We start from the raw sequence: 22,109 nt of genomic DNA, 5'->3' as shown, positions 1-22,109 counted from the left end.
TTTCAGATTTACACAAGTGAAAATGAAAGCGAATTTCTTTTTTGTATCAATCTGTAAACATAAAAATGAGTACACCTTTTGGATGTTTGAGCTGTAAAATACTGGCAAGTGTTCAAAGAGTGGTTCAACAGGTTTTTGCTGTAATGCTTAAAAGTTACTGGTGCAGATTTTCATGTAGAAAGAAGAGCAAAGACGCAGCGAAGTGCACTCTCCTGTTGATGTCAGCATCAGAGGCTGGCAAATTGATGAGCAGACTAAATATGGCAGGCCTAGCCGAACCACATCCTGCAGATAAGGAAACCATAGCAACAGTAATGCAGTGCCATGGTGACTGCTTAACGACAGCCCGGTGAGTCAGGAAGACAACAGGACGCTTCAAACTCAGCTGTTTTTTTTTTTTTTTTTTTTTTTTTTTTTACAGGCAAGGGTGAATAAATAACGTGTTTTCAGTGTGTTGCTCTGTGTTCAGGTCGAAAGGCTATCAGCACAACATGCACACATTTGATGAATACAGCACAAAGGCAGGACCAACACAAAACAACAAGTACAATGTAACACATCATTAAAGCAGTGGTTTTGAACCTTACTGACTTCTAACGTGTTTCAAAAAGCAGTGTAGTCTGGGTCAAGTTTCAGATTTCTGAGTTATTAGCAGCTCTAACACACAGTATTTTTTTTTCCCACCGTGAGCTTCTCACATGGTTTTAGTTCAATACAAGTTAAAAAAAAATAAAAAAATAAAATAAAATAATTTCCTCTGCCAGTATTTTTCTGACGACCGCTGGATATAAAACTGGATATAAAGTAGTTCAACGTAGCTCCACTACAACAGTAACACCCTGCTTACACACTGATGCTTCAGTATTAATAATTTGAGGTCATGTATAAGAATATATCAGTAAGAAAGACCTAACCCATACTTTTACCATAATATTTTAACCACATATTGCTGCTAATATTTATGCACTTTTACTTAAGCAGGATTTTCAATGCAGCACTTTTAGTTGTAATGGATTATTATTATTATTTTTTTTACTAAAGTAAAGGATCAGAACCCTCCTTTCACCACTGAGGGGGTTAAAGACTATGCGTTCGCTAATGTATGTAGTATAGAAGTGACAGCATGCAGGGCTCCTCGAGGATCTACTACAAATAGCAGATTTCTAGGGATTTGGAAGGATTTCAAGATTAAAACATGATTTACAGCACACAGCCATGGATCAAACATGTTGGAAATTGAAATGTAAATCTCAAGTGCTGCCTATGGGAAAAAAAACAAACACTTATAGCTGCAGTTTGGTTTAAGCAGTGGAAGTAGGACTCTACTCGTGTGTGTGTGTACACACACACACACATATACCTACATAAACATCAAACAAAGCTAGGCTTCCAAAAAATACCCCATGTGTTGATCTAAACAACTAGAGCAAACATAACATTGTACTACGACAAATTACCACACAAAGATTCACACTCACACGACTGCAGAGCAGCTCAACATGCAGCGTATGATGCCGTGTCCCACTGTGAGATAGACACACAGGCCAGATCACTGGCATAGCAGCTAATCTAATTGATAAGGCATATAATCTCAGGGAGTCACTGAATCACACCCCAAATACACACAAACACGCACACACACACACACACACACACACACACAGCTACAGGGCACTGCCAAATTCAACCAGGGGGGCTTGGCACAGAGCTCAGAGCTAACACTGATAGTAAGTGAAGACTTGTTCCATCTGACCTTCTGATTTGGCTCACAGCCCCCTGTAGGAATACTGCCTTTCTATTATAAGACCCACAACCCTGTGCGTCAGATAAACCATTGAACCAGAAGAAAGCAGCAGTTGCACAACATAGACTTCTCTTCTGAGGCAGATCCAACTGGCTTTCAAGTTGTGTTGCTGTACTTTTAGGTTCTCCTGGTTCATCTGTAAAGATGTTTCACTCAAATGAAAAGAGGTCAGAGTATAAAGGTTAGACAACATACACGTGTGCAAGACAGAGAAAAGGGGAGAGACTTATTGTAGTTGAACATGAAATATTCATGAAAACATGTCGGTTGTCACCTTTACACGAGGGAGAAGTTGTCGTGATCAGAACGCAGCACAGAAGCGCCGGTGTCACCGTGTGTTCATCAGCTGAAGTTTATTGTCTTAATTAGAATATGGTAATGAACAGAGCCTGTCTTAGAGCCCAGCATTAACTCCTGACTAAGAAACTATTTGGACAAGATGACAGGTGGTGTCAAGCCACCGAGTGCTGCCAGAAATGATTTCTGTCAGATAATTAAAGAGAACGCAGCCGAATTGTTTAAAAGCTGGTGCAAATTAAGACAGAGGTCACTGAGCATTACTCAGAAAACAAGACAGAATGCTATACTGTATGGAGATAACCTGATAACTTTAGGCCACAGGAGAGAGTACAAAAAGGATCACGTTAAGAGGGGGGAAAAAAAAAGATTTGTCAGCATCTATCCATATTGAGATCCACTTTGTGATCATTGGTCATCACTATCCGTTTGTCCAGTTGTATTTTCTATGGTGATCTGACTGCTTAGCTCCTGTTTTCCTGGGACATTTAGATGCAGCTGATCTTGGTTCTTTGGCTTCTGGCCGTCCAGTAACGTGTCACGGTTGTTTCCCTGGACAGTGTTAGTACTTTGCAGGTCGGAAATATGACTCTCCAGTTTATAGTTATCAAGACCTCCGGTCTCTTGCGTTTGTTGGCTGTGACTCTGGCTAGCTGAAATACTGTCCCACCGCTGGCCATCAGGGGGATTGCAGCCATCTACACCAGGGTAGAGCTCCCTCTCTCCCTGCTGAGCGATGCTGCTGTCTGTTTGTGTACGGCCTCTTGTCCCGTCTTTCGACTTGCTGTCATGCTGCTGGCACCGTCTGATCTGGCCTAATGTGATTTGGAGCTCATTGAGGCGCTGTGATACATAGCGTCTCTTCAGTTCCAGCAGGACGGTTCCATTACGACTCAGGCTTGGCATGCCTGTTGGTGTTGACCTCTGCAAAAGAATAGATCACAGACTATGTTTTGTGGATGATGTGCGGTAAAAGATGCAAATTAATTAGTGCACAAAGTCTCAAGTAGTAATGCGAGAATACAAATGCAGGCACACATCATATCCATGCATGCACATCACACATTTTCCTTTTAGTCGAGGCTGACTAAAAGCTAATTTATATCAGAATGAAGAGTGAGTTTGTTTGAATGACTTATTGCTCCGATACATTTTCAAGAGCGGTGATATGTAATTTATATGTATAAAATGTTACAGTAATGAGTAGTGAAGAAATCAAAACAAATATTTCGCCTTGCTGAAATTGGCAGGAAATAATACACAAAGAATACATTTCTCCTTTCACTACAAAACTAAATTATCTCACAGATGTATTCTTTGGTTTATGTAATTATCTATGCAATGTGTAATATTCCGGCTAATTACCGCAGAAGGGCTTCCAGCACTGTTGTCTCTCTCCTTCAGCCATGTGCTCATTTGAGCCCTCTTCTGTAGCTGCATGCTGAGCAGCAAGAAAGATTCATCCATGCGATCAATTTCTTCCTCTATACACGACACCTGGAGCAGAGGAAAAGGTGATAAGTGATGTGTGGTGCTCGGAGAACGGTGACTATTCCTTTGAATTAACATTGTGTAGGGTTTGTTCGTGATACCTGCACTGGGGTCCCTTTTGGTGGTAAATCTGCAGAAATTAAAGAATGAGCACTCAGAATAGCTTCAGTGCTCATTGGTATGCTGTCATTAAAGACATGAACTCTGTGTACTCAGATATTGGACCAGTCTAGTGGAACAGAAGCTTTGAAAGTGATTCAAGAGGTAAAAATTGACTTTTTCTCCCCGACTTCCTTTAATAGTTCAGTGATGCTTATATATTGTGACGGGAGAAAAATGGAGAAACAACTTTGGTTTGAAAATCACAAATAGTTGGGAGAATTATTATTGTAAAATAAGGCTATAGCTTGGCGTTGCCATCAAGTCAAGACAACCAAAAATGATGGTTTGAAAGCAGCAAACCATCCATACATGAGCAAAGGGTGTACAAGGCTGCTACTAAGACCTTGATAGGTTCTCTATTGATCAAGGGTCAAAAGTTTGTGCTCCTTATACTAGGCTATGCATTTTAGTATATTGATTTTGAATACCGGTGATATCAAGGTTATTTTTATTAACTCATTTGGAAACTATTCAGCCTCTAAATGGTGATACATTTTGATTATCAACCACTTTTGTTCTTTTGTGAATGCAAGTCTGTCATTATTGGCATATTTATAGAGCTGCTCTGCAGAGACAGATGCATAGTGTGAAATAGAACATTTCATATACTAACGTGTATGGTTTTACAGTATTTTATCCATCCTGGGAGCAGTTTAGGTAAGAAAAACTCTTGCCATTGATTTAGCATATTATATCTTAATTGCATCTAACTAGAAATCAACAATGGTCCTACCTGTCTCGATGCCCCGAGTTGAACTCTGTTTGAGGTTGGCGATAAGCTGCTCCAACCTGAAACATTTATATTTCTCGAGTCTAAATGGGAAGAAGGGCAGAAAAGTTATTTACTGTAATTGCCTTATTTATATTGGTGTATCTTATAAGGGCACACTATACCCTGTTGTGGGTTTTATCTTTCTCACTAACCTGCCGGCTAATAGGTGCTCAGTGAAGTGGGCTTCTGTGGGAATTCTAATGTTGAGAAATTCCTCGACTAATGCGCTGTGCCGCCCCTGTGAATTGTCGAAATTTGACTGTAAAACAAAAAGGTATAAAAAGTTATCTGTTCCCACTCGTGCGGTATGAGAATGATGAGTGAGCTTTGAATAGCACTTACACACCTCTGCTGTGATCCATTTGAAAGAAAAGTTGAACAGCTGAAGGCTTAGAGCTGAAATGGCCTCATGGAGAGCTCGCATAAAGCTCTGGGATTTGGATCCTGGGTTTAAAAAAGAAAAAAAAAAGAAATCATATTGTTTCCAAAGGAGATTACATACTTTGTGCTTTCAAAGATGATTGCCAGTGGTATTATAATGTACTACAAATGACTGTTGTGAAACCAGGACACAAGATTGGCTCTCATGACTGTTTTCTAAAAGAGTCTTTTTGATTACCTGATGCTATATGGGCCATGGACTGCAGGATGATAGCAATGAAATGTCCCGCGTGCTGAAGCTTCTCCTCTGACAGATAAAGGATTTGATTGGTCGCATCAAAATAAAAGTCCCCTGAGCAATGTGCCAGCAGACTCTCATTAGAGGAGGACAATGAAAAGGGGATTGACTTGGCCAGCAGCAGAAGAATGGAGGGAAACAGGGGGCATGTTGCAAGCAACTGCATCACCTGACAACCAAACAGGAAAACTGCAGAGTGTTGCGGTGAGAGGTTATCCAGCGCTGTCGGGATGAGTTGTCCATCATGGTTTCCCGGGACAGGCTGCTCTGCAGCTGCTAAAACAGAACAGGCTGTATTTTAGGCTTCATGATTTCATGTTTAGAATTGAGTAGAATTAAACGATACTTTCATTGTGAGGCCAGTCTCTCTCTCTGAGGTCTTGAACGGAGAGTTTGTATCATGTTTCTGTACCATTGTTGAGAGGATCTGATTCATCTGTGGAGAGGTTTTGTAACGACTGCTGAATCTCCTGCAGGGCCTTGAATAGAGGAGATATGGAGACCAGCTTGGCCAGGTCATGATCACTGAGACAGGGAGCTGTGCTCAGTGCATGGACTAGAGAACAGAGAAATACAATATTTACAGAGCACGCTGTAATATCCTAATGTTCTCATAAATGCAACAAACCATTGTACATTTCAATATTTGTTCCTAACCTTGCTCATGGGGAAGAGCTTTGGTCATACTTGCTGATGAAAACTGTGGACATTTGAAAAAGGAAATTAACCGCTTGTTATTTTAAAATGTGCTCCAAAAAGAGCTGATGCCACTGCTGTACCTGTGTATAGCACATGTTGGTGTCACTGGGCTGCATGTACCCAGCCTGCCGCTCACACTCCCTGGTATCATGAGGACCACTATGACAGAAGGAGGGACCAGGCAAGTCCTGGTTCTGCCACGCTTCTCCTGTCAGCCTGCATAAGAGAGCTTCCACTGACCTGAGAACAGCTCCCAGTAATGATATAGAGGCCTCAGCTTTGGGGGGGGTATGGGGTTGTTCAGTTTCATGCAAGAAAAAGTTTACATAGTAGGAATAAGACACAAATTTGAGACTCTTAAAAGCACAACAACAGCATGTTTAGGTGTTTAGCCATTAAATAAAAAAAGGAATTTGTTAAAACACACAAGCACAAAATGTGATGACGCACAAAAAGTAATAACCCGACATGATGGGAAATACTGAGCTTATTCGCTATCGTGCAAAGAGTTAGATCAATACCACTCCCATATCCGTGCATATAAAGCTAGCCAGCACCTAATTAGCTTAGCTTTGTAAGAAACAGCTAGCATGGCATCTGTCCACCTACAAGCCCCTCTAACGTTTAGTTAACCCACACATAACTTGCCGTAAAAGTACAAATTGCAGTTTTTACACTTTGCTCATAAATGCTAAACTGAGGTTATTAGCTGCGGGCTGTAGCTTCATTATCTTAAAGAACTGAGGTCTGGTTCTCTGCAAGAATTCTAAATCCTTATTTAGTTTTACCTTGTGTATCTCTCTCCCCCGTGCTGCTGTTGGATGGTTTATCCCTCATTACATTATGGAGGAGCATCTCTTTAAGAAGACTCAGTTTTTTATTGTCCATATTCTCAAAGACATTCTGTTAAAAAAAAAAAAAAATACAATTTTACATTGTTTTCTTGTGGACGTGGGCAGGACAACAACATTTAAATATTACATATCCATTAGCCAATTCTTTTGTTGAAAGAAAATTGGCACCACTCTCTATTAAGGCGACATTTGTAAAGAGTTTATAAGATGTAGTGGATGGATTTATTGATGGTTGATATATAATTTACTAATGTATTATACATTTCTTGTAGTCCACTAATGAGAACACATTTTAAGTTGCCAGGTTGTAGAAAATGCATCAGTGGGATCCCTGCAACAGACAGTTTGGCTGCAGCACATCTGGATTAAAGTCCAATCATAAACTACTTAGATTATATAATAATAAAAAAAGAGGAAAGTAGCATGATGGATGTGGCTTTTCTACACCCTGGCAACATACAAGTTGTTCATTTCAATGTCTTATAACTGATCTCTAAAGCATTAGAAAATGATTAATAATTAATAAATACATCATATACATCTTAAAAACCTTTTATGGATTATTCATGAATAATTTATTGTACTCATTTCTCACTACAATAAAACTCACCTTAAGTGACTCAGTCTGTTGACAAATACTTCTATAAAACTCCTGTATGTCTTTGCGGTGTCGAGCCAGCTGTGAGGCGATATGAAGGTTCTGATCCTCTAGTTTGTCGTACAGAGTTTTCACATTAAACTCCTCCAAATCACAGCAGCCAGACACTCTTCCTAAATAAGAGCAGATAAATTCAATAATAGATAAGGTAGAAATGGGTTGATAAAAGCGGGGGTATGTATGCCATCCTAAAGACTCGAGGAGGTACACTCAGTGCATGACTACACCTTGAAATCAAAAGCTTGGCTCCATCATAATTTAGTAGTCTTTCTTTAGTGATAACAGCAAAAGTCCTTAGAGTGTGATATAAGCCATTATTTTCTTTATCATCAATCAAATGGGGAATAGGCTGTTAACTGCTAGCTGGTCATGCGAGATGGTTTCATAATGACTAGGCCAATGGACATTTAAACACCCTATCAAGCTGAATGAATAATGCAATGAGCATTAACTGAGAAACACTCAAGTCAACTCTACCTTACTGCAATTTCAAACCTTATCAGCAGATAAAAGAAGAAACAACGGCAAGTGTATTGAAAACCAGTCAGATGGAAAAGAGTTGCCAAAGTGTATTAGTGAAGTTATTGACCAGGTTGTTGAAGCAGTGCAGAAAATACAAAAATTGGTGGTTTTATTTACTGAATTTAACCAAACCATGGTTGCAGTCATTTACAAAAGGATAAATATTCTTTAGGTTGACCTGGGCAAAAACTATATTGTATTTTGATAGATGATACTCTATCTAATTGTACACAGACGTAATTAATTGTGGTAATTACAGACTACACTTCAGAAAATCATCTTTAGCGTACGACTGACCACAAACTCACTATGCACCCACACAATGACCGGTACCAGCAGAATCTCCTTGCATTTTTACTCAAAGATTTGATGTTTCTACTTTTAAAAAGAGGGTGCAGCACAGTATATTAAACTGAGAACTTACCTCCCTTTGAAACAGCTGGTTCCTCAGCCTCTGCTCCTTCTCCTGCACCTCTATTGGCAAGGAAGCCGCCGTGGCTTGGGACAGCTATGCTGAAACACAAATATAAACATTTTTGTAAATGTGTGGCTGTGTATCTTTTGTCTCATATTTAAAAGTTATATGTAATTGTATGTAGTGTGCAACAGGGTGTGTTTCATGTCACACCCCTCTCTCTCCCCCTTGTTTCCCGTCTGCCTCTATACTACTTACCATCAAAAAAACCAGAAACAAAGGCACAAGGTATTTGCTGCCAGGTCACCCACCATCAGTGTATTGACACTTACACAACATTAGTTCTCCTGTCACACCAACACACCTCTCCCTGCTGCAAACACACTCCACCGGACAGAGGGGCTCCCCGAGGCTGCGCCACTTCGGCTTTGTCCTCCACTGGGAGACAAGCTTTGCTTTGCCGGGTCGCAGAACGAGCACTGTGGTGGTCAGAACGACGACCGCAACCAACAGCAGACTCAGGATCCCTGCACACAGTCCCCATTGTATCATGTATATATAAAATAAAAAGGGCGAATTTCTGCACCACAAAATACTGAACAATAAAAATACCGACCAGCAATCACTCCCCAGTCAGGCAGAAGGTTGAGTTTGTGCTGCTTGACAATCCCATATTTGACCAACTGTGCTGGAGTCATGGGTTGAAATACAGCAGCCCTAGGGTCACACTCTGTCCCCTCCTCACTGACCACCACTACCATACTCCACTGAGGGACAGCGCTGTCCACAAACACATACTTCCCTGTATCTGAAAAAACATGAGCAAACCTGAGGGTAGAAGAAGAAAAAGGAGACGAGAGGAGTGAAAGGCTTATTGTTACAAAAAGAAATTCAAGATGATGAATACTGTGTGGACTCTGCACTACCTTGAAGAGTTGAAGTTTGTCTGCTTTATGAGTATCTGCAGATTTCTGAAGGCACCAAAGTCCCAGCTGGGGTTACTGTTGAACAGGTGGTCTTTTGGATACACCGGAAAGTGGCTGCGATTGCGGTCTTAGAAAATTAAATATAGTTGGGAGTAAAATGATAGTGTTTACACACACACACAAAAAATCATAATTTAATGATAAAACCACCATAAAAGTATACACAATCAGTGGTACCAGTGTGGTTGATGGAGAGATGAAAAATGAGCATGTCACCAGAGGAGACACAGGCAATGGGATTGGGGATTCGAGGAAAGACACCTAGGTCACCATCATCATCTTCTGTGCTTTTCCTGTTTCTGGGTGTTGTGTTTAGGATTTCTACTGGTTCTGGATACAGATACATCTGTGTCAGATCTACATGGTTGGGGTTTCATTGAAATTTCAAGTTTCCTGTAAAATGATATCAGATCCAGAAAACAAACAGGTTCCGTAGAAGCATAGGAAAAGAAAAAGCATGAATCAATAGGACAAGTCTGGTTACCTGACAGAAAGTGATTGACGATGTCTTTTTGTGTGGGAATCCAACCAAACACTCCCTCAGAGTCAAACTGGACCAAATGTATTTTCCCAATATTGTTTACATGGATATCCGGTCCTAAAACATTCATTATTGACTGGAAATAAACACAAACAACAGATGAGAAAAGCAACTGCAGTATGATACAACATCTTGCTACATAAATTGAACCAATAGTGTGTGATCAACTGTGGCATGCTGTGATTGTCTATCATAATCATATTTCTTCCGAGTACTGAATCTAGTATAGTTTTTCTGTAGTACAATATGTGTATTACATCTGTTTTAAATAATGTCCTATACATTTACTGTAAATTGTGCTCTCCATGACTAAAAAGGAATTTAGGTAAATATCCTGCACTAGACACAAAGACTGCTGTTGTTGTTGTTGTTGTTAAAATGATAATCTGTGGACATAAACAGCTGGCGAACTATGATAAAAACTTGGAGATGCTATATATCTGTAGATGGGGCTACACACACTCGCACAAAAACCTGCACATAGATGATGAAACTAGTGGAAAATGATAGGACCAAGTAGCCAATCTAGTGAACTTTCGTAGTGAGAGAAGTTCATTATCTATAACTTCCCCTTCACCATACACAATATCACACAATCTGCTGCTGCAACACTTTTCCATGTGTCCTGCTGAGGCGCTGAGAACTGCTGCGCTGAGCTTTCTGCCAACTAATCGATGTAGGTCGACCCTCCGGTCTGAGAAGTCTCTTGGCTGCATCGGTACAATACTAATGTCATATTTGTGCTTATTTTTATCTGCTTGTAGCAGCCTGCGAAAACCTTCCCCCTCAGTCACACACACATTTTGAGTGACTGATCAGTGGGTATAAGGTAAATAATGGGATTGAATGGGATAATTCTATGTGCTTGCAAGGTGCGGCTGATCATCAGTTTGTCAGTGGCCCTGTCAGCTTTCCCTCACCCTGGCCCAGACCGTGCTGCCTCTTTCTCTGAGGCTGAGCAGCAGGTGTCCGTCTGGCTCGAGCTTGGCAGAGAGTTGAGGCAGTCTGGAAAGGCAGGAAGTATTGCAAAGCTCCTCAGCGGACACATATCGCTCACACTGGCAGCTGAAGCATCAGGATCACGCAGATAAGACAAGAGACAGAGTGGCCGCATTTCAGGTTATATACAACAAAGAAAGAATGATATATTTCTTTATTCATTTATTGCTAGTAGTTAACTCTATAGGCTACAATGTAGGAACAAGTTGAAAAATAAAAACATGTCTCACATGCCCATCTCCACATCCAGAGTTCCTCCATGTGGTCCGCAGGTGATATTACAGGAGTGGAGGGATGGCAACACACACTCTCTGGATGCTGCCAAACGTACCTCTCCTGCGGCACATCTTCTGTTTACCTGCAACACATAAACACAGACACCTGAGAGGACATACTTCAGAGACCAGGATGTTGTCGTTTGTTGCATCATTCAGGAATGAGCTACAGTACATAACTGTACAGGAAGATATTTTCCCCATCTCACATTGTCATATTGATTTCTATCTCACAAAAACACAATGTGGAAACAATATTATAAAATGATGGTGTCAAATCAATGTAGCGTTGTTTTAACAGGTCGGGAGAGGTTGTCTACCTCTAAAAACAAATCAATCTGAACTTTTAGTACTAGGCTCAAAACACCCTTGAAACTTCTTATCCAATCACATTGTTACCCTGGATGACATAGCCTTGGCCTTCAGCCCCACTGAGGAATCTTAGAGGTATTTATGGTCAGGATAGGGCAAATCGAAAAGACTCCTTTCGTTCATCCACTCAACATTAACAAAATCAGGAACATCCCGTCTCAAAACGATGCGGAGAAATTAATCCACTCATCTATTACTACAGTAATTCTCCGTTGTCAGGATGTGTTAATCACTGTGAAAAGCCTCCAGGTGAGCCACAAAGCTGCAATATGAGTGCTGTAGGGAGCTAGCAGTGAAAACCATATTCCTCCCATTTTAGCTTTTCTACTTCAACTTCCTATAAAATTGGAATCTGGAATTCTGCTCCTGACTTAAAGAGCCCTTAATAATCAAGCTCCATCCTACATTAAAGGTCATCCCAGGCAAATTTCCTACTTTAAAGTATTGGCTTAAAACTTTCCTTTTTGACAAAGCTTGCAAATAGGGAAGGCTAAAATCACCATGAACCATCGCCTCACTATGGTCTCCATGTGTTTGCCAGCCAGAATTGAATTGTTTGCATGTTTCTGGGATACTTTAACATCAGACATTTGAAAATTGGGTGCAGGCTAAGTCTATTGTGCTGCATAAGAACGTGTCTCTCAATCCACACCAAAAACACATATTAGGTTCAAGTTTATATATTTGAGTGAACACACACAAAGATGGGGAACACTTTAATAAAAGGATACAGATTTTTTTTTTTAAATATTCCTGGTTTTACTGACCTCAGGCTGGCAGTCCAATTCATTGTCAGAAGTAGAGCTTTTGAAATCCAGTTCATTGTAGAAGATGAAACCAGTTCTGCACAAACACGAGCCATCAGAATACTGGAAGGCACGGTTCTTACCCATGCAGGTGCAAGAAGAAGAACCTGAGGAAACAAGTGTGACATATGATCAACAGAGATACTTTCATGTACAGATGAGCAACACTTTTGAAACTTTTCTCTACAAAACTGCAAAAATAAATTAATTATCTGAACATCTAACCAGCTGGTGAGGTGGAGGAGCTGCCACAGGGAAAGCAGGCCTTCTGAGCAGGCAGGTGGTTGAAAGTGTCAACTGGACATGAGTTACAGTCGCCCATTTTGTTGGCATGAGTGCGGCTGCCAAAGGAGCCAGGCGGACATGATATTGGTTGGGAGGATCCCATGGGACAGACATAGCCAATGGGGCAAGGGTTACTCTTGTAGTTGTCTGTACCTGTTGCATTAGAATCAGTTTACACTTTGAGTTAGGCAGTGAAATTAAAAAATATTTTACAATTGAGCTGATTATAATTCCTTTCATAATATGAAGTACCTGGGGGACAATAGTATCCTGGTGGACATGTAAGGCACTGCAGAATGGGGGAGAGGTATGGACGATAGGTGCCCCCCTCACACACACTACAGCAGCTGTTTTTGGATCCCCTTAGCCCGCTGGTGTTGACAGGCATCAAACCCCCTTCGCAGGACTTCATGGCAGAGCTGTTGGCTGGGCAGTAATAGGGAAACGGACAGCTGTGGAGCATGGTAACAGGTTATTTATAAAGCTATAACCAACACCCAGCAGAATTAGTCGAAACCCATTCAGCTTTCATCCTTTCAACAGTTAAAGCCTCTCCTCGTCATATCAATGTTACAGCAGACATCCAGCCATTTTCATGCCAGGTTTTAGGCTATTAGACCTTTCATGCACTCACAGTTGTTTGGGGTTGTAGTAGGAATGGGATCCCTCGGGACATAAATAACCTTCTGGACAGACTTGAGGCTCAGCAGTCTGAGGTCCACAGTATGACCCAGCTCTGCAGAGCTTCTCTGAAACTGCACCTGGATTACGAGCAAAAACCCATTACAGAAGAACCTCATTGTAGTTTTTCGGGAAGAAAGTATACCAAAAAAAAAAAAAAGACTCGACCTACTGTATATATTAGCTTCTGTATGCTATCATTATAAAATGTGCTGACAAACCCACCAACGGGACATTGATAAGAGGCCCTACAGGGTATCCCTTCCACATTGGGCCTTCCTGTAGTCCAAGGGTCTGGGCAGAAGGTTCCCCCTGCACAGGGTTTACATTGGTTGGGTGCAGCAGCTCCAGGAAGCAGCCTCTTTGTGCCCGCTGGGCAGAGGATGGGGGGTCCAGACCCACTGCACCAGAAGCCAGGTGGGCAGGGACTGTTAGAGTAGTCTGTAAGTCCTGGAAAATAATAGTTTTCTTAAAAACCTCTTCATCAACTCACACACAATGACCAAACTATAAACTAGAAGAGCAACTGCAGAGCACAGACGGGTATGATTCATTACCAAAATAACTCAAATGAAAATATTGTCATTATTACGATGTGAGTTTTTGTTATATTCAAATTTAAATGTATATTATTGTTAACAATACCATATAGCACACCCCTAATCCACACATATTCAGCACGGTTTAAAATGAAGTAACAACTGAATCATGAAGTTTATAGAAATGGCTGCAACAAAAGTGTAGTGCCTTACTAATCGTATTTAAGCAGCACTCAGTTAAGCATACAAAGGACCAGAGAAAGAGGAGGGGATTATCCATGAGTTTAAGTAACATTTAAATGCAATCTGAACTGTAATGCATTTGTGAAGGGGATTAGAAAAGGTTTTTTTTTTTTTTTGAGAAGATATCACTCAACCATCACGGCAACCTCAGGTGACGAGTTTTAAATTCAGTGCCTTCACTTCATTGTACTTTCTTCATTCTTAGCTCTTGCACGAGTATAAACGTGTGCACTGACACTGAAATTAAAACAACCCAGAAAGGCAATTGTCTTTGAACTGTCCTCACAAGTGTAAAGTCAAACCCACCAGAGAGAGGCCTATTAAGGTGTATTTTACACCTCATTACAGTATACAATAGGACCAATAAATAACAGAATTAAAAGAGGGGAAATCACCTTTGACAGAAAAAAAGGATTTGTATATTTAATCTGAGTTCATTTTTTTAAAATGTTGTGCTTTGCTCTGTGTGAAGTACAGTATGTCGCACCTGTGCTGTTACAGTGTGACCCAGCGGGGCAGGGCAGGCAGTCACCCTTGCTGTCTGCTCCAGGGGAAGCTCGATAAGTGTATAGAGGACATGGCCTCGGTCCTGTCCCTCCATTGTAGTCACTGCCAGGCAGACCATCACAGTACTGGCCAGCAGGACAGAAATGAATGACTGAATCTCCTGCATACAAACAAAACAAATTAAAAATGTAGACAAAATGTATATATTGTTTGCGGTGGTATAGTTTTATGGCCCATTTATTGCGCTTGTTTTTATCAGTTGAATAATTTATTTCAATTATTTACTTATCCACTTTTATGGCTCATATTGCCACTGGCCATCTTTCTTACTCGTTAACCTTTAATGAGCCCGGGCTCAGACATCATTCTCAAAGCAGGGTCTCCTGCCTCTTTCTAATTGAAAGCCTGTTGTTTTAACTGGAGTCACAGACTTCTCCAATCCTGCAGTTATTTAAGTATACTGTGTTGACATGAGTGCAGTTGACTGCCTGGTTGGGTAGCAATCAAGCAGCAGGCTGCTTCCCAGGCATCAGGACAGAAAACTGTTTGTATAGGTTAACTGTAAGGAGTCTCAAACTACACGGTGTCCTTCCTGGTTTATTGACCCAGTAAACCTAATTACAGCAGGCAGGAAACACGTCTAAGCACGCAAATCAGCTCATACCAGGTTTACACCAATACTGAGGTGGGCAGGGTAAGCAGTCCTGTAGGCTGGCACCTCCTGGGAAGATTCTGATGGTATTTGCAGGACACAACTGAGCCCGTTGTGTGCCTTCAGGACAATAAAAACCTAAAATAAAAAAGTACATTCAGTTTTTAAGAATGTATTTTAAGTAACTTCACTAAAAGCTGGGGTAGAAATGATCTCAAGAGTTATACAAACTGAGAATAAAGAACAAAAATGTCTGCATAGAATCTAAATATCAATTCTTGGTAGCACTGTTGGTTTTTAAAATGTATCGTACCTGGTGGACATGGTCCAGCACACTGCACACCCCACTGGCACTGGGTCAGGTTAGACATTGGGCCCTGAGGGGTGAAATCTGCACTCCCAGAAACACAAAGATACCCTGCAGCACAAACACCTTGGATCCTACCAGCCCTAAAGAAAATAAACTGATCAAGTCAAAACACAAGATTCACTGCATACACACAGAAACATCTACACACAAAGTAACATTTAGAAGACACTAAAATGTATGCTTCATTAGACAGATAGAATAGTAATGATGTAATTTCTACCAACTCGGCATTTAACATTTTCCCAGGCATCAGGACAGAAAGAATAGATAGAATAGTAATGATGTAGTTTCTACCAACTTAACATTTAACATTTTCCCCTCCCATGCTCTACATTCATTAAAATCATGCATCTCAATTTAGCTGTTCAGTGAACTGTAACTCCTGAACACGATATACTCCTGCATTAGGCTAATTGTGAGTACAAAGCAGAGATGAGTGTTTGCCTTTTAGCATTTGTCTCTATGTGCGGACAGGATGTGCATGGGCCAAATTGTGTGTCCATGAACATAATGTATGTTAATGCACTAGATGCCCTGTTTGTTTTTTTTGCTTGCATGCAGGGTAGCTGTGATGCATCAAGGACACCTGCAGAACTTCCCTGGAGGGCAGGGTGAACACTCTCTCTCTTCCTGTAGTCCTCCTTGGTTTGAAACAGTGTATGTCCCATTAGGACAGGGCTGAGGCACCATTGTGCCTGAAAAAAACAACACAAAGCATGATTTATTACACAGTAATTAACACAAAGGCATTAACTTCCACCAGCCATATTTGTTTTACTTTAGTTTGCATAAAATAAAGTCTAATGAAACATATTTTTTTCCCCATTGTTGATCTGTTCTGGATAATGTTCACTAAACAAATAAATAATCATCTTGGCAAATAAGTTTAACTTTCTTTTCAAAAGTTTTAAGAGAAGGTGGATACCGCTGATGTCAATATAACCAATTTAAAATTACAGCTAGCATTCCATCACCACCTCATAAAAAGCACAACTTGATGTGCAATTCAAACAAACAAGACAAAGTATAGCATGATAATCAGTGAGCTGGAAAGTTTTAGTCCTTCATAGTTAAACTTGTCTTTCTAGCATACCTGCAGGGCAGAATGAGTGTGGTGGGCAGGGCCATGGCTCTCCCACGATGGCCTCCTCACAGTAGAATCCAGGTCGACAGGGGATGCAGCGATCTGAACCCGGGTTTGGCTGGTACTCTCCTGTGGGACAAGGCAAGGCCAGGGCAGAGCCCTCTGGACAGTAGTGGCCCTAGGACAGAGTGATAAAGGCACATCTGAGGGGGTGGCTTACATTTTGGCTGGACATTAATAATAATAACAATAATAATAATAATAATAATAATGGGGAAAAAGCTCCTGCATGCGTGGTAACCAATCAAAACAATGGATAATGGGGGTGAAGGGAATTTAGTGGAAGAGGGGGAATACTGGACAAAAAGAATGAAAATGTATATTAATAACCTTTACCTTGGGACAGAGGAAGGCATATGGAGTTGTTGAAGAGAAGTCAAAAGGGCAGTAGAAACCAGCAGCACAAGGGCCACTGGGCTTCGATAGACCCTCCGTGGAGCAGTAGTGTCCTGCAGGACAGGCAGAGCAGCACTCCATGGACACACCTCCTATGACGGAAAGACAACAGTAACAGTCAGGATACATAGTTTATGTACAGGCTTAATCAATTCAACATTCAATTAATCAAACAATGTTGTGACTCAACAGAAAAAGGCCATTTCATGATGAGTTTAAAAACCAGGCGCACCAGTGGTGTTGCGAATACTGCCAAGAGGACATGGACTTGGGGAGAGGCACCCTGCTGGACAGAAGTGGCCAACAGGACAAGGCCCATTCCTGGGAAGGTGGTCAGAGTTCTGAGGTGTTGGCGCCACAGCTCCACCTTGGCAGAAATAACCCTGCAAACACAGACCTAGACAAAAACAAACACACTATCAGTTTGTTTATCTGTAACTAATCGGTTTAACAAAGTCACCATAAAGGTGCTCGATTTGCTCTCAGGCTAAATTAAGTCTTCAAATATCTTAGTGTGCCGTCACCTTGTGGTGCTGAGGCTCCATATGAGCCACAGTACACTCCAGAGGGACAGGGTGTGCAGACAGAGAGAGAGTGGGCACCTGTCTGGTTGCTGAAAGTTCCTAAAGGGCAAGCCTGAGGAAGGGCTGTGCCAGCAGGACAAAAATAACCTAGAAATAAACCAATAATTCAATATTACTGCACAATATTGCTGCTATTTTTCTTAAAGGGTAACCGATTTGATTAAACTGTTCATTCAAAGTTGATCATCACATCCTCACCAGCTGGGCAGGTTGAGGGCTCTTGAGTGGCTGAGGAGGAACACATGGTTCCTTTGATGCATGTAATGCAGCGGGCTGCTCCAGGGGCCAGACTGAAGGTGCCAGGTACACAGGGCACCTCCCTTGCTGAGCCAACAGGACAGCTATGTCCAGCGGGGCAGATGTAGCCATGGGAACCATCAGATGGAGTGGCACTGGAGCTGCCACTCAAACACACATACCTGAAGGGAGGAGTAAACAAGGAAATCAAAGTTCATGTCATAAATGTTGCCATAAACTGACATTAATGAGACTGAACAATCTGAGTGAGAAAATATCATTTCAGTGTAACTCCTCAACGTAAGTGTCATTTTAAATGATGGTTATTACAATTATTAGTTTTGCAATGATGAATAATGTTCTCTGTTAGAGCACAGCTGTTGCAATTTGACAGGAATGCATTTACCATAACAGTTAGGGTTATACTTTTAAATTAGAATTGTTCAGTTCTAACTATTTACACCATCACATATAGCAGCTGAAGGTACAAAAAAAAAAAAACCCTGCTTAAACAACTTTCCATGTTTAAAATGAATGTTTTATGGATGAAATGTCTTTGAATTGCACTGTATTTTAATTACACTTCTCCCAAGTGTTCTCAGATCTTCTTATGTACAGCATATGAACAGAAATAAACTGAACCCTTGGCAACACTGAAGGGGTTTAAAGATGGTGAAGTAAATTTATCCCCAAAAAACTGTGACAATCCACTCAGAGCGAGGAGAGCTCAAATTCAAAAAGTATAGGAACAAGTGCAGAAGTGTTTACCCAGCGTGACACGGGAGGGCATCTGAGAGCTCTACCATTCCAGGACTGTCACAAAACAGTCCAGGTGGGCAGGGTGGACATTTGTTTACTTCCTTAAGTCCTTGAAAGATGGAAAGAGAGCCTTCAGGGCAGGAGAAGGGATAGCCAGAGCCAGAGGGGCAGTAATGGCCAGATGGACAAAGATGGCTTCCGGTTGAATTCCCCTGAGAAAAATGGGATAAAACAAAACTATGGTAACACTAATGACATTTGATGGCATAATTGGAATCGAAGAATGCATAATACTGCATTATGCTTAATGATAGCTTTCAAAGAAAATTGGTTCATGGTCAAGGAAGCATCAATAATCACAGCACCCCCTGGAAATGTGGCCCTTTTGTGATTTATCAGCATTTTAGTATTTTTTTTAATTTTTTTTATTACAATCTACAAATCTGATCAAGATATTTGTGGTGAACATGAATGTTGACATAAAGGTGAAATTAGATTAAAGGTTGAAGGGTCCCCAATATCATTAAGGACCTTTCCCTGAGGACAAAGGTAGCTGGCCAACATCACCAGGTTGTGGATCCACAGAGGCAACAGAGAACAAGAGGAACACCTGAAACTCAGTGGAGTTCGGGCTGGTTGATCCACCAGGACAGTAGTATCCTGCCTCACAGAGTCCTGTGGGCTGGGACAGACCAGACCGAGAGCAGAACATTCCTGCAGGAAACACGAACAGATACAGTCATCATGAAGATTTGAAACACAGACTAGGATGCACACGAGTCGTTTTTTTTTTTAAGTTTAAAAAAAAAATTGAATTAGGGTTTAACGATGTTGTGGAATATAACAATATTTTTTTTCTATACCGGCAGGGCAGGGCAGGCAGGCATCAGGACTGAAGGCTCCAAGCTGGCTCTGCACAGTGCCATGTGGGCAAGGGAACTCCAGTCCTAGAGTCAGACCAGCAGGGCAGTAGTGTCCAACAGGACACAGTGCGGGCTGGACGGTACCTTCAGCTGAGTCACACCAAGAAAAGTTAATAAACACAAAAGATATCTGATAAAGTCAAATATAATTAACATAATTACATGCAAAACTTTGGAAAGTCTGCCATCATTACATTTGAAGATACAGCTGCATCATTAAAGAAACTGATTCTCTGATGCTGTGAAATTGTCACTTAGTTTAGATAGGATGAGCTGACTGGATTTCACCTCAATTGCATCCTACTCAATGCATCATTGCAACCAAAACCTTTTGACTTACAACCATAGGAGTTCTGATTCGCAACCAAAACTTTTTGACACAAGCTAAATTATAAAGTTTCTGACCAAAACCAACAAAACTGTAAGGCCAAGCATTTTTTGAAATCCAAATAATTTAATTCTCAGTTCATATATTTTTTACTTACTGGGTTAATTTCGGCTCTCAAAATAGTTTTTAATGCTTACATAAAAACAACACAAAAGTAGTTTCACATTTTTGCTGCAGATACTGGAATTTTAGGACCATCCATGTTTCCCACCTTGACAGTAGTATCCAGGGTTACAGGTGGTGCAGTTGCTCTGATGTGTCTTGCCTGCTTCAGAGCTAAATGTTCCTGCAGGACAAGGCATGGGAACTGGTGTTCCACTGGGGCAAAAGAAACCAGCTGGGCATAGAGCCTGATCTGCTTTGCTAGAGCCCCAGTCACAATAAAACCCTGCCCAGCAATCACCTTAAACACAAAAGAGGTTCAAAGAAAAACGAACAGATTTTTAATGAAAAGAGAACTTTAAAATATTATAAGAGATATTCAAATGTTGTTGTTGTCAATAAATCCAGTGAATATTCATTACTACAGCTCACAGTAACTTTTTAGATCTCTATGTGGGACTCAGCCCAAATCTAATTTATTCTCAGAGAAGATATCCACTTTAAAAAGGCGTCATGAACATAAACTTCATACACACCCATTTAAAACTGTTACTTAATATTTGCAGCGGCAAGGCATTGAATGTGGTATTGACTCAATATAAAGTTCAGTGCCTGATGTCAATGAAGGATAATGTCACTGAGCACAGCTATTTTAAATGGCTTTAGCATTAAAAAAAAAAAAAAAAAAAAAGAAGCCCCATGGGACAGAGGGATAAGACTAAGCTTTAGCTATACAGACGGTACCTCTGAGTAAAATCAGTTCATATCTACAATTAATTTTAATAAGCTAGGGATTTAAGGTCATTACATCTACCTGCTTTAAGCCCTTGTTGGCAGAAAATCCCAGGTGGACAGAGAGATCCAGTGCTGTTGTCAGTTGGATTTGGCACCTTGGCACCCATCAGACAAAGAAACCCAGCAGCACACAGTCCTGAAGGCTCAACCAAACCTTCAGACCCACAGAAGTGACCTGCTGGACACCCTAAACACTGACCTGCAAACACAGAGAATGACAGCTTTGACCTCAGCCCTGACAGCGAAACCAGCTACCTGCCAGGTGAGATCCATCAACACTTGCCTACATGCTGCAGAAGTGTCAATGTCTAAAGACAGTGAGATGTAAGGAACATTTAAAAAAAATCATCTTTATACATTTCAAAAAGACTGTTTTTGTAGTGTTCATGTAATCATTTTTAATGATAAAATGATTTAAATTATCTGTGCTTTAAATATTAAATGCATTAACATAATATTAATTTTTTTTTAAAAAAAGTATCTTAATCAAATTTAGTTGAAACAGCTTCAAAGGAGTTGACCATATTCTTTGTTAATGCTTGTGAATATATTTGTAGTTCTTTTGATGACCAGACCTGTAGTATGTTAGCCAGGTATAGTTTCTGAGATTTAATATTTTTTAACAAATTTGTTTCCAAATATATGAAGTATTAAAAGGAATCTCAGATTTGAATAATAAACTGTTGACTGAAGCCCTTAAGAGTTAGACCACATACATCTAACAACAACAACAACAACAACAAAAAAGGCATTTACTGTCCAAATTAATTTTAGGTTATATATTTTTTTTTCCTAAAAAGAAAAAAAAGCTAGCCAGAAATGCAAGTGAATAGCTCTTGGTTCTTCTTTTCACAAAAGGTTTTACCTGTGGTGGTGAGACCCTGGCTGTGGCTGTAGCTGCCTTTGGGGCATGGCAGCGGCTGACTGTCTGGACTCTCCCTGGGACAGATGTAGCCAGCTGGGCAGGGCAGAGGGCTGGAGACTCCAGTGGAGCTCCCCCTGGTGGGACTGGGACCCAGTGACTGACATTGGAACCCAGGAGGACAGGGAACACACTCTTTCTGTCCTGGTAAATCCTGGAACCAGCCTGGCAAAAGACATTCGAACAGTAAGGACATCTTCAGAGTGGCGAGGGAAGGAAGCTAGATAGATTGAATTTTTTTTTCGCTACA

At 40.8% G+C, this 22,109-nt stretch overlaps 2 protein-coding genes across 2 annotated transcripts; both read right to left on the bottom strand.

Moving 5' to 3' along the window:
- Nucleotides 1-1,642: 1,642 nt before the first annotated feature.
- Nucleotides 1,643-15,647, bottom strand: LOC138616217 (uncharacterized). Its single transcript, XM_069690367.1, has 28 exons — nt 15,553-15,647; nt 15,252-15,377; nt 14,568-14,747; nt 13,524-13,748; nt 13,252-13,378; nt 12,870-13,069; nt 12,558-12,770; nt 12,294-12,439; nt 11,110-11,237; nt 10,801-10,945; nt 9,824-9,956; nt 9,517-9,669; nt 9,280-9,406; nt 8,970-9,181; nt 8,718-8,880; nt 8,363-8,451; nt 7,369-7,529; nt 6,693-6,807; nt 5,985-6,181; nt 5,863-5,905; nt 5,618-5,761; nt 5,146-5,481; nt 4,873-4,970; nt 4,679-4,785; nt 4,488-4,567; nt 3,694-3,722; nt 3,467-3,598; nt 1,643-3,025 (listed from the first exon to the last, which is right to left on the bottom strand). Exons 1-28 carry the CDS (start codon nt 15,608-15,610, stop codon nt 2,510-2,512), a joined length of 4,383 nt encoding a protein of 1,460 aa, XP_069546468.1. The 5' UTR covers nt 15,611-15,647; the 3' UTR covers nt 1,643-2,509.
- Nucleotides 15,614-22,055, bottom strand: LOC138616521 (multiple epidermal growth factor-like domains protein 6; the record flags this gene model as incomplete). The annotated part of the gene is made up of 13 exons (XM_069690882.1): nt 21,803-22,055; nt 20,957-21,136; nt 20,252-20,443; nt 19,593-19,742; nt 19,340-19,443; nt 18,739-18,941; nt 17,932-18,152; nt 17,674-17,820; nt 17,382-17,546; nt 17,090-17,241; nt 16,703-16,871; nt 16,196-16,304; nt 15,614-15,689 (listed from the first exon to the last, which is right to left on the bottom strand). Coding segments are annotated over exons 1-13 (2,121 nt in total), but the record flags the coding sequence as incomplete, so codon positions are not given.
- Nucleotides 22,056-22,109: the final 54 nt, after the last annotated feature.

Source organism: Brachyistius frenatus, unplaced genomic scaffold, assembly GCF_029030835.1.
Source record: "Brachyistius frenatus isolate BFR_SWC_R1_liver_20210118 unplaced genomic scaffold, ASM2903083v1 Contig_1, whole genome shotgun sequence".
NCBI classification, from domain to species: domain Eukaryota; kingdom Metazoa; phylum Chordata; class Actinopteri; family Embiotocidae; genus Brachyistius; species Brachyistius frenatus.
The sequence above is the reverse complement of the archived record's forward strand: the minus strand, read 5'-3'. Positions and strand labels throughout refer to the sequence as shown.

Bases quoted from the DNA above. Each gene is read 5' to 3' on its own strand.
- LOC138616217 (XM_069690367.1), bottom strand. From the start codon at position 15,610: ATGTCTAACCTGACCCAGTGCCAGTGGGGTGTGCAGTGTGCTGGACCA. The intron at 13,379-13,523 runs GTGGGTTTGTCA...CTCGTAATCCAG, and splicing joins CTCTTATCAATGTCCCGTTG to GTGCAGTTTCAGAGAAGCTC. The intron at 10,946-11,109 runs GTGAGACATGTT...CTGATGCTTCAG, and splicing joins CTGGATGTGGAGATGGGCAT to CTGCCAGTGTGAGCGATATG.